The sequence below is a fragment of the Cryptomeria japonica genome, chromosome 9 (genome assembly GCF_030272615.1).
Source record: "Cryptomeria japonica chromosome 9, Sugi_1.0, whole genome shotgun sequence".
Lineage (NCBI taxonomy): Eukaryota > Viridiplantae > Streptophyta > Pinopsida > Cupressales > Cupressaceae > Cryptomeria > Cryptomeria japonica.
The window spans coordinates 703,183,392-703,196,446 of NC_081413.1; the positions used below are offsets into that span (position 1 = coordinate 703,183,392).

At 37.8% G+C, this 13,055-nt stretch overlaps 1 protein-coding gene across 4 annotated transcripts in view; it reads left to right on the forward strand.

Moving 5' to 3' along the window:
• LOC131073922 (zinc finger CCCH domain-containing protein ZFN-like) overlaps positions 1-12,379 on the forward strand; it is a 45,231-nt gene extending 32,852 nt beyond the window's left edge. For all 4 annotated transcript variants that reach the window (XM_058010439.2, XM_058010437.2, XM_058010438.2 and 1 more), the window contains 3 exons: positions 4,202-4,498; positions 4,885-5,217; positions 11,089-12,379. In XM_058010439.2, the coding sequence (XP_057866422.2) occupies positions 4,202-4,498; positions 4,885-5,217; positions 11,089-11,436 (978 nt within the window). In that variant the 3' untranslated portion in view covers positions 11,437-12,379. The remainder of the gene's footprint in view (positions 1-4,201; positions 4,499-4,884; positions 5,218-11,088) is intronic.
• Positions 12,380-13,055: the final 676 nt, after the last annotated feature.

A 13,055-nucleotide genomic window follows, 5' to 3' on the forward strand; every position in this document is an offset into this window, starting at 1 on the left:
TAGTGCGGATTGATTTTGACCAAGCAATCCCTTCGATTCTCTCTGTACGAAATTTTTTCTTCGGCTAGTGAATCCCTTCAAACCTGTCCGTACGGGATTTTTCCTTTGACCAACTTGTTTGAGTGATGATTGTACGGAAATTCTATGGTGGTGTCTTGGCAACTGATATTTCCATACGAAATTTCCCCCTGACAGTTTGGTGTTCGTATGATGGGTCCTTGGTAGTTGCTATTTTCGTTCGAAATATCCCTTGGGCAGTTTGGTGTGCTGACGTCTAGGCTGTTGGTGTACGAAACATCTTTTGTTCATACAATGATAGCGTGGTTGCTATTCCCCACCTACGAATTTTGGTCTCCACTTGTCCTCGTGTCTCTTTCCATACGGATTCCTTCGTACGGTTTGGGCATTATTCCCTTCGCAAAGCTTACTTCGATTCCGTCATCGTATGGTTCTACTATGTGGCTTTCCTCAACGTTGCCTCTGTACAAATTTGTGGTACGGATTCCTTCGGCCCCTTCCTCATTCCTGCAACCACCTTGTACAGTTTTTGGCCTCCAACTTCTCTTCTCCTTCTCATACGGCCTAACCCCATACAATTCACTCGAGCCTATTCCTGTACATAATGTTTGGACTTGACTTGTGTACAAACTTTGCACTTCCTCATTTCTGCCAATCTGTAGCATGTTATAGTCAGGGTGGAAGACTTCGTAACCAGTGAAATAATCCATTTGGAGAACTCGTCTCATCTTCAGAGCAATCTTCCAATTCGAGCACCCCTTCGTCATTGGGTTCCATCTTCCCCTTGCCATCCTTTGAACCCCATTCATAATCACGAGAGTCATTTGAGTCCGAGTTGGATGATGCCAATTCCTTTCTCACTGCCTGGTTCCTCAGGTCAATCACATAGTTGCGGCCTTCACTCTCAATGGAGAGTGTTTCTCTTCCAGTTATGATTTGCCTTGGCCATGATCAGCCAACCTCTCTCAAGGAGAGTGTTGTAGGCCTTTTTCTCCAGTGGGATGACGACAAAGTCAAAGAAAAAGTGTTGGGTGCCGACAACAATCTTCTGTGCCATGATTGTTCCCAAAGGCTTGATATTGTGCTGGTCAGCACCGACAAGGTGGAATGTTGGCGGCTAGAGGGTTGGTTTGCTGAGATCCCTCCATGTCTCTTCTGGTAACACGTTCACTCTGGAGCCACCGTCGATAATGGTATTGGTTAGTTTTCGTCTCATGATCTCCATTTCTACTACGACTAGCTTCTAGCCAATACTTACAGCAAGTAGCATGGGATCCGCAGCAGACGTGCCAGGTAGTTCTCCAGCCGGCGTGGGGTCCCTGGCAGACGTGCTAGGTGATTTCATCACTGGTTGGTTACATTCTTGGCTGATGATACTATTGTTGACTACATTTGTGAGGGCCATCTTCAATTGTGCATAGTCTGCAGAAGGTCAGATACCCATATTGGTACAATAGCTTGCAACATTTGTTTTATGATAGTTTTCTCAGACTTCGACCTTTGGTGGAGTACTGGCGACATCATGTGAGGCCCTTTGCTCCTCTGCCATTGCCCGTTCAACATTCGCCTTGGCCTCTCAGAGTCTTTCCTTCTCCGTACGGGGATCGGGGTACACTGCTTTTTTGCTTTGTACTTCGTGATTGCGAGTATCTCCTCGTCTGGCTCTTTGATGTCCAACATATTTACCCCTTTTTGCTTTGGAGAGTTGGTGTCTTCATGGTCACTTGGTCCACACCATTTGCACAATATGTTGTCTTTCTTGTTCTGGCAATCTCTCGCAAAGTGTCCCCATTCACTACATTGTTTGCACTGTATGATAGGACGTCCTCTGGAGTCATTGTATTTTGTTTCACCCTTGTTGATTTCCACAACCGCTTGGCGATACATTCTGTGATTTCGATGGGCTGGACTCTCCCTGTGTACTTCTCATCTTCAAATTGTATCGACACTCCTTGATTGAATGCCCCAACACTTGGCAAATCTCACAAAACATATATCTAGGACAATTACCTTTCGTGTGCCCCTCACTTTTGCACTCAGTACATTCCTTTCTCAGCCTTCAATTCTTTCATCATTTTCAACATATCCCATCGAAGGGCTCGTATGGTTTTGAATTCTTCGTCACTGCTACCTTCAGGGCTCTCATCATTGTCGGTCTTCCTCTTCTCTTGGGGGGAGGTTTTGTTTTCACTCTGGATGTCCATCGTTGGATTGTAAGCATCGGTGTACGAGGATGGAGGCACTACTTTCATCTTCTTGCGCAGTGAGGGTATCAATCCCTCCGTAAACCACCTCTTCTTCAACTCGTCGGCTGGCTGGTTCTCCATCTTGTTCCACAGTTCTTTGAGCCTACGATTGTAAGCCATACGCTCTCATTTTTCACTTGCTTGGTATTATAAATTTTGGCCACGATCTCATTATCATCCCTCAAGAGTTTGAATTCCTCCTCAAAGGCCTTCTTCAGATTATTCCATCTTGTTTTGTATTGGGCGTCGAGGTCTATATACCAATCAATTGCCATCCCCCGAAGGGTGGCCGAAAACGCCTTTCAACCAATAATCCTGGTCGTCTTGGCCATTTGCCTCCCAAATGGTTATACATGTTTTGCAATGTCGTACGGGGTCCTCTAATCCATCCCCCATGAACTTTGGCAGTTTCTGCTTCTCCTGGGTGTTCACCATTGTTTTCACTCGGAAGGTACCGTGTGTATTCGCTTGTGTGCCTGCCATGGGTGGACTATTTCGACTGCTACATTCGGTGCTTTCCCTGCACTCTCGGCCACGCAAGCATCCTCTACATGTCCACCTTCAGTGTCCCCAACACTTCGGTAAATTGTTCTGACCGCTACGTTCCAGTGCTTTCCTTGCACTCTGAGACATGTGTGCATCCTCTACATGTCCACCTTCAGTGTCCCAACACTTTGAGTACTTCCAGGCTCTAACTCGTCTTTGTGCTTCCTCCGACTGAGGGTCGGCGGATCACCTAATCACTTGGTCTTGACCACGTTAATGGGGTCTACAGATATGAATCTCTCAAGGCTGACCCGATTTCTTTTAAGGCAATGACGCCAAAATGTTTGCAACGACGCCAAAATGTTTGCTGCTACAACTGATAAATTAAATATAGGAAATAATAATGTACATGACAATGCATACTAGACACGGCAATAAAATATATCTTTATTCGCACATGCAATTATTACAAAGAAAAGACTAGAGATGGTCGACCAAGGATTACAATAGATCCCACTATACCATACCACATCCTTGGTGGTACATGACCTATTTAAAGGACTCGATGGTTGCCGAGAGGTACACAACCGTCGACCAACCGACACATAACTATCCGAGAGTGACAACCCACTTAATACAATTAATTAATACACTATCAAGTAACCAAAATTATCAAACATAACAATATGCGTTTTATGCCAACTACACCTTTCTCATAGCCTGATTCTGGTCAGAGTTTCACTTGCATGAAAACCCATCCTTTTGATACTTTTTTCTGTAGCTCTTGACATGGTCAAGGTTCATTCTGTCATTTTATTGTAGTCGCATGTTCTCTCGGTTCTTCATCTCTATGGGCACAAATATATGAATTCTTGGCTGACCTCGAAAAGAACACCTATGGAATGTAAAAGTTTAAAACACATCCACATGATTTTAAATATGAAATGTCTAAACAAATCAGATCAACAGCATCAAAATATGTAAGGGATCAGGGATCATCAAACAAAATCAGATACATAGTGTCAAACATAAAGAAAGTACGATTTTGATTCAATTACATCATATATAATATGTCTATATGCAGAGTAATCAAATTGAGTTTAAGTGCCAATGTGTGGGCACTACAATTAAATAGCACCCATGTGCTGTTGAATTCTTAAATGATTAAATCATATAATATTGAATTCAACTCTTCCTGCATGGGCATCTGCATACACGCTTCTTGTAACTTAATATGTTAGTATTTAGAAATCCTACCACAGATAATCGAGGTCATTGTTTATAGAGAGCACCTGTTTTATGCAACTTGTTTTCTGGTTTTTCATTATCATTTGGCTTAGGTGACTGTACCTTTGGTATTTTGAATTTTTTATGTCGTCCAGTAGAATGAAATAAAAAATATGATTTTGTAAAGTTTAATATTGTCCTGATATTGTTTTCGTTTCTTGCAGAATGAGAAGGAATGCTCTTTCTATGTACGAACAGGACAGTGTAAGTATGGAACAAGTTGTAAGTTTCATCACCCGCAACCACTTGGAGCATCAGTGACAATACCTGGGTCTCCTTTTTATCCATCCGTCCCTGCTTTACCAATACCTGGCCCTCAGCCATATGCAGGAGGGCTGCCAGCATGGCAAATTTCTAGGACACCAATAATGTCCAGCTCCTATCTGCAAGGCCCTTCTGGATATGTTCCTTTAATGCTTTCTCAGGGGATGGTATCAGTTCCTGGATGGAGTTCATACCCTGTAAGTTCACGTTCAGTTATTTGGGTTCTTGTGTTTTTCAGTGTTGTTTGTCTATACCTTAACTATAGGCATGGATGTATGGTCATTTAAAAGTATATTAATGGATTAGGATATAGCTTAGTTTTTATGAATACTGGCACTAATAACACTTATACAAGGAATCAAGAATTAAATTTTTTATAGCGTATTCAATAGTTTAATGCCACAGAGGTACACATTGACATTTCTAACATTTACAGTTAAATCTCAGTGAATTAGACCAATATATTGTGAAATATATGATGTTTCTATTTTCTAATAATTAATGAAAAATAAGCTAATGTTTTCAATAATTAAATGATAGTAAGCTAATTAGAACTTTCTCTTTATCTGTGCACATGCCACAGGTTGAACAAGGGACAATTACATCATCTGATGGTTTGCATCCTGGATCTGGAACTGGTTTATTTTATGGACCTAGACACCAAATGGATTCAATGAATACCAGTATGCCAGGTATATTTTCTTCATATTCATCCCGACCTGTGGCTACATGGTTTCCATCAATTAGTACACAAGCAGAGCATGTGTTTCCAGAGAGACCTGGTCAACCAGAATGCCAGTTCTATATGAGAACAGGCAGCTGCAGATTTGGCTCAACATGTAAATACCATCATCCCAGGGACAGGCATTTGTTGACAAACTGTGCACTCAATCCTATGGGCTTGCCGTCGCGCCCGGTACTTATTTTTTATTTCTTTTCTTTCTTTGTGTCATTTATTTTTATATATGAAATCTTTTCAACATTAGAATGTCCTTTCTTATAAATGTTGAACATTTTTTTGCCTCATGCGGAGATGCTTTAATACAAGCTGGTAACATGTACCTTGTTTTCTGCCAGAAGATAGATTAACTCTTTTATTTTTCCCTAATTCCATGTATGGTATATGTAGTTCAGAATCGTTTATCTATCTGTATACAGAACCCTTGGAAAATAAATAAACATGATCTGAAAGTGATGTATCTCAAATAATTTGTGTGGCATGGTACCTTCTTGAGTATCTGTAGAAAATTCCTTTAAGAATTCCTTCAATCATTGGCAAAAATATACCCAAAGTAAATTAGTTTTTTAATTTATGGTATTATGTGAAAACTACTTGCAATGCAATCAGCAGTCAGAGTGTTTCTTTTACCAGATTGTTCCAGTTGCAGCATTATCTATGTATGTATTATTAGTAATCATCCTTGCCATGTTTCACATCCTTGAACCATCATGTAGGAACCTCATTTAGTCAATTAAAGTTCACAAAAAATAGTTGACTTTACCCTTTGGGTTCCAGCCCCAGTTAGAGTACAATTTGACAATTTCCAACACTCGTACAAATATTTTGAATATCAAAATTCCAATCCTAAATACAATTTTATAGCACCTTCATAATATCTAGATAAATACTTCAACACAAATCTCAATGAAGAGAAATGCATTTCTGAATAACCTTGTGCAGATACCAAAATTTTAGGGTTGTTGATTTGGAACACCAATTGTTTTTTGCATCTGCTGGGAACGTAAAAGAACATTCTCTTGCCCTTTTTTTTCTAAAATAGAAATCTTTGCCCCCCTAAAAGAAAGAATCACATGTAGACATTATCTGGCTTTTGATGTGTGCAAGCTTGATTACATATACAAGCTTGAGATATAAAATTCCTCCATGGAAAAAATTATGTTTGATGCCTGATTTTTGCTTGCTCTTGCACTGGACAATGCTAGAACCATGTAGAAGGGTGATGAATGCAAATATTTATGATTTTGTGAGTTTTAGATTTGCACTTGATTTAGTTTCAATGCTGCTCTCATTTTTTATACTTCAGAGCCTTTTGCTTTGATATTTCTAATCAGCTTTTTTAATCCAATTTCATTTTCGTTTGATTATTTTTCAATCTTGTACTGCAAAAATTATTCTTTAGTAGAAAAATAATGATTTTGTTCAACTGTATGCTGTGGAGTTCCCCTTGCTGCAATTAAAGCCACAGATAGGCATATTTGTTATTCACAATTGTACAAATGTATCTTGTTTAGCACATAATTGTAATTATCATCCAAAGGCATTGTGGCTTTAACTTTAAGGACATGGAACTATACTCGGAAGATCCTAATGTGATTGATGGTGCGATGGCATTGACTGATCCTGTGAGCTGGTTGCCAAATGAATCTTTGTTAGGATTTAGGCAGACTGGAGCAATCAAACAATATCTATTATAATGCAGATAAAAATATATAAATAACAATTTCACAACACATAGATTTAATGCAGTTATCCAATGTTGGCTAAATCACAGAGAAACAACTGTCCACTTATATTATTCTGAGAAAAATAAATTACAATCTTGCAGCGTAATCCGCTGCTGTGTGCTATATAATGCACACACAGTGCCTTAATGTCTCTTGGTCTTTTACATTCCACAGCCAATTAAATAGGAAGCCTTTTTGGCAGTTTACAAATTTGGTTTTCAAACCAAAATAACAACCCCACTCCATTAAACAATGGGCAATTCTTGCTTTGGGGGCACTACCCTTGAGCCCCTGGCTGTAGGCGCCGCTCCCAGCAGTCCCCGCTGGGGCGGTGCCCCCAGACCCTAGTCAAATCTTATGGGACTGGTATGTAACAGAAATTAGATCTGAAACCCTTACAAATGTGAAGAAACCCTAGGTCATGTAAGAAATGATGGGTTTACCAAAAAAATTTGAAGGCATAAAGTGTTTTACAAAAATGAAAAATAGTCTTGGCTAATAAATAATGCAAACTATTAAGCATAATTAGCCCAGATTAATTTTGAGGTTAGGTCCATAAACATGCAAAAGAAGATTTGAAGATCAAATGAGAAAAGATGCATGTAGCTTTGGGAACAACAATGAGGGCATACTGCTGATGTCATTTTGGAATTATGTACCAAAATACAAAAAATAATGCTCTGTCTGGAAGATGCTTTGATGTTCGTACGGTCTCAAAATTCTGTGTGCTTCCAATCCGAGTGCCTTGGGTTCAAACTTGAGCAATGTGGGAATAAACCTGGATATGTAATATCCCCAACTGGAATATTGAGTAATATTTGAAAAAATTACTCGCCTCACATATTTCAGTACTCGATAGTTGAATTCCTTCTGTCACAAATCAGGATTAGATTACCAGAAAAATCAGATATATTTGCAGCAATTAAATACAAACACTTATGAAATATCAACACAGCAGCCCATTCAATATCTATTATATATTTCCAGTTTAACTATTATAGATATTTCTGAAACAACAGATCCAAATCAGTTATCACAGCAAGCCAGCAATCAATTTATTATATATGGCGTTCAACAAGCCGCCCATCAAATACATGGAAATGGTGCTGGTGTAGCTACCAAAAATCAGCAATTAAAACACTGAAATGATTACCCAGCTCAATGGCAAATTCACTACTAGATCCTATGCAAGGAACCCTCAAATTCTTCACCACTCAGTCTTAAATCCTCAGTTGACCACCACAATGAAGCTCAAGTGCAATATTTGAACGAGATCACCCTAACCTGAATCAGGGGTTTCCGTCTGCTAATCCAGCAATGGAAATCAAGGGGGTTCCATCCTCCAATCTCCAATTTTAGATGAATTAGATGTCCGATCTATTTGAGGGGATGAATTGATAAAACAAGCATACATTCTTTGGTAAAAGGCCTTGCTTATATAGTGTCCTTGAGTGCCCTACTTTCCCTCAAAAAAGGAACCTTTTTTTCAAATTTCTTTTCCCACGCCACATAGGGGGATTCAATAAAAGATTGTTTTGAGTACAAGAGACCCCACTCTAGGTGCCCACTTTATGAAAGTATTTTATTTGGTCACATTATGAAGACATAAAAAGCATAACATAATTAAAAGGTTATAAATTGATTTTCCTATTATTATTTCTCTAAGCCCATGGGAAAAGGGAAATGGGAAATGGGCTTACAAAACATCATGGGAACTCATTGAAAACGGGGACATGACAGGATGCATGGGAATGAACCAGCAGTGTACATACTTCTTTGGTCTGCTCGTAAGGATGGCGGTGTTTAAAACACCTTTGGGAAGATTGCCAGATTGCTAGGGTCAAAATCTTCTAGGTCAACCCCTCTGGATGGACGGGGTTTACGGTTTTTCAATGAATAATTGTAGACAACATTCACAAGTATGCAGATGCCCCATATGCTTCTAATGCAATGCCTTTTCTTAAGCTCCAAATTCAAATGTTCCTGGTCTGCAATTTATCCATTTTTCTCTCATTAGCTCTCTCACATCCTGATGATGGATCATGGATTGTGATCTGAAACATTGATGCAAACAAAATATACACAATTGAATCCAGAAGCTTAGCATAATGTTCCTTTACTGATTACTTGTTACTTTACCATATAATTTTTGTTTATTTATCCAATATGAAATTATGGGCACATTGAATGTCTTTAAATATCAAAACATAGCAACAATTCACACAAGCATATGTTGAGTTGGTTGACTATGGCTAGTGAAAAGACGTAGGAAAATTAGAAATTTAAACTTTGAAAGTTCTAATTAATGTTCAATTCTGCAATCTTGGGATCGAACCAGGTCAATCCTACACCATGTGAAAATGAATCAGGTAGGGAAAACGATCAGTTTAATGCATGGATTGAATGTGTGGAAGTGGGTGCGAATATGGTTGCAATAAATGGCTAATGAATGAAAAATATGTGAGAATATGTGAATGAGAGGAAATGTCGATGGATAGGGATCAGGGCATGATCCAAATTTAGCACAATAGTATTCTAGTTGATGATATGTAACTGTATTGAGGCATTCCATCAAAATGGGCCAAAATTAAAAGGGAATTGCCATGGGTGTGCAAATTTTACCATTACAATAAATATATAAATAATACATAAATAAAAATAAATTGTTGCTGTTTTGGTTTGTGTGGACCTCTATTTCTTCTAGCCCTCTCAGCTGCGCATGTAGGTTGGATATAAATATACATAAACAAAAATGAATTGTTGCTATTTTGGTCTGTGTGGCCCTCTATTTCCTCTAGCCCTCTCAGCTGCACATGCAGGTTGTATGCTTCTAGACCTCCACTGCAGGTGAAGGAGAATTAGGTGGGTTATGTCACAGATTGGACATTTGTCTGCCAGACATATGTCCTATGTAGAGGCCAGGCTGGATCTGTGTGGAATCTAGACGCCCAGGAATTGAGGATTCAGAAATTTGCAAATATTTATCGAAAGAAAAATTACAATGATAATTACAAAACACAGAGATAATGAGCATTGAAGGAGCTGTACTATATATCATAGTAGAACTAGAGCTGGCAACAAAAAGTGGATGTAGTGTGTTGATACCAGCACTCAACAAAATTGTATAGAATTGTAGAGCATAACAAGAACACTGGCATCGTTGAAGCTCATAAAGGCTGCAAATGAATTTACGAGGAGTATTTTGGCAGCTGCGGAGCGCAGAATGCAGGAAATTGCAATTGAGACATAAAATCAAAGAAGGAATATTGCAGTATAAAGAACTAAAGTCATGTCAGGCCATCCTAGAAACCAAATCAATCCAGCTTGATAATTATAAGCCAGATCAATTCCTTATAAATCATTATAATGTTGCATTCACAGTTATATAATAGTCTGTATCTCTGGTTCTGTTTATTTATCAGCAAGCATTCAATTACCCGTTTGGTTAGGGAGGACAAACCCATTAATGGTAGCTAAGGGCCACACGTTAATGGCCTATCGACATGAGATGAAATCAATAAAAAACATAGGTTATATTAATTAGCAGTTGAATTATCTGAAAACATTTGTATTGCTTTAGCTCTCATTTATAAAGGAAAATCTTGCACTGTACACTGTTTGTGTAAGACCTGTCATTATCATCATTCCACATGAATGTTTAATTAGGTACCACTGATGTTTCTTAATGCACTTTAGTTGGCATTTTTTGAATACCTTTTTTGGTAAATGCATCTTATTTTACTTCCCCAAACAAGTTACATCAGTTTGAAAGCGGGTTTACAAGAAAATTCTCTTCCTAGAAAGGCTAGAAAAGTTATTTGAGACTCTGCTCAAGAGGCAGTGTGTCCAAAGCTAGACGTTTCTTTAATAGTTGTATCTGCCCTAAGCTGAGGGAGGAAGGGACCTTGACTTCTCCATGAATCGAATCCCAATCAGCCGCATTGTGTGCCAAATAGTTTGCAGCTGTCATTGATCATTCATGAATGACAAATTTAGGAATAGTTTCTATCACATATATTGCAAAAGTATGTAAAAGTACATCAAACCACCAAGATACTCCAATGTTTATACCAATACCTGTTTTTCTCTTATGTTTTCTTATAGGTTTCTCAATATTAGAGAACATTTCCAGTTTTTGCCATATAAATCTTTTTACAGGATTTTGTTATCTTGTCAGAAATCATGATGTGCCACAACGCATGTAATTACGGGACCGTGATCTCTTTTAATAGTTTGTCCTTACCGTCCAAAGTCATTCTTCCTTTATTTTTGTTTGGAGTTTATCATGACGTAATGTTTTATCTTTTTATGTGAATAACAGGGGGTTCCAACATGCTCTTACTATGCGCAGCGTGGAATTTGCAAATATGGACCAACTTGCAAATATGATCATCCTTTGGGGACTCTCAGTTATAGTCCTTCTGCATCCTCTCTAACTGATATGCCGGTGGCTCCTTATCCCGTGGGCTTCTCATCGGCCACTCTTGCTCCATCATCTTCGTCTTCAGATTTACGGCCAGAAGCTGCTGCTGGGTCGTCCAAAGAGCCAATTTCTACATCACAAGCTGCTCCCCTTTCTTCTACTGGTGAGGTTTTAGGCTCAGGAGCACCAGTTACAACATTAAGCAGCTCAGCAGGTTCTACTTTTTCAGGGATTGATCAAAAGTGATTGCTTCAAAAGAGTCAAACCAGGTTCCTGTCCTTTCTACTACAAAGGATGATACATTTCCCCGTTCAAGCTGAAATAACCTATAAGCAGTTCCGACTGGTTGCGACCGGAGCCTTACTTTTATGTTCATTATGATCTGAATCTTCTCCTCTTGCTCTCACATCCTAAGTTTATCATGGTAATGTCAATGTAATCTCAATGAAACAAAATTCCTTCACCCTGTTTTTTTCGTTTACTGAAAGATTGTGGTCAGATTTTGGTTGGGAATAAGCCTCCTTGAACTTGTTTCTGTGTTATTTTTGAACCCCTAGCTTTTGTGTCAATTTTTTTGATCTTCCCTAGTTCCAACCCCTCAATCCAGTTCTATGAGGCTTAATCCTCATACTGCTCGGAAGATTTAAAATTTTGGTCTGTGCTTGACAGCACTTAATTTCATCTTGTTCACATATTTATCTATATGTCGATCTTGTCATTGAGCTGACAAGCCTTGCTTAGAATCCATTTGATGCTTCTTGGGTCATTCATTTGAATACCTGGCTATCACATTTTGATGATCATAGGGACTCTTTGGAGTGCTGCAAAGATTGGGTAAATTCTCAAAGCAGTTATTAGCAGAGCATACCAAACTTCCAGTGCCTAGTTGATTTCCATTCAATTTTTTGAAGCATATAGTCCGCTTGTGTTTTACAGTTCACTGGAATGCATGTAGAGAATGTATATACCTCAACGTTGAGATCCATCACGATCTTCAGCAAAGGTTATTTTTTGTGCTCTGAAGCACCGCATGCTTCGGTCCTAACTCTTCGATTTTGGCATTTGTAATACATCAAAATCAGTTTTTACAAACTTCATTTTTGAAGATATGTTACAGAGCTTTAAATGTGGAGGCTTGAACAATGTCAATTCATGAGAATAAAGAGAATTATATCCATAGTTTTATGTACATTCCGAGTTATTTTTATCAGATGTTCAACTGAGTTGAAAGATTTGTTTTTTTAAAGTCAATCTTAAAGTACCTATTATGCAATTTCTAACTTCATTTTTTAGGGCAAGTTACTAAAAAGTGCAATATGAAAAGAATGAAACACACCATTGTTTTATAAATTATTATTGAATTAACTATTTATTATTTTCTATATATGTTTAATTTATATTTAAATTAGACAAATATCATCTATAAAAAATATTGATTAATTAATTTGATTTTAAAAAAACTAATAATTTTTTGTCAACTGATAAAATGTAAGTTTATATAAATAACTTATCAAACCATATTTACTATAATATATATACGATTAGATTTCTCCTTAAACTTTATTAGATCAATTTGTACTCTCAATTGTGGTTAAGTTTGCCTATCAATAATAACTTTTTTATAAATAAGATTTGTTTTTGTTATTCGTTTTTTCCAAAATATCAATGAATGTTGATATCAACCTTGAATGCTCCAGCGATAATTATTTTATAATAATAGGAATATCAATAATTATTTATATACTCGTCTTAGTATTTTTCAATCTTTTGTGTTTAGTTTATATTTGTCTTATCTTATTTAATCTTCGTTTTTCTTTTTCTTGTTAGTTTGTTATTTGTTATTTTTAAAAATAATATATGGATTT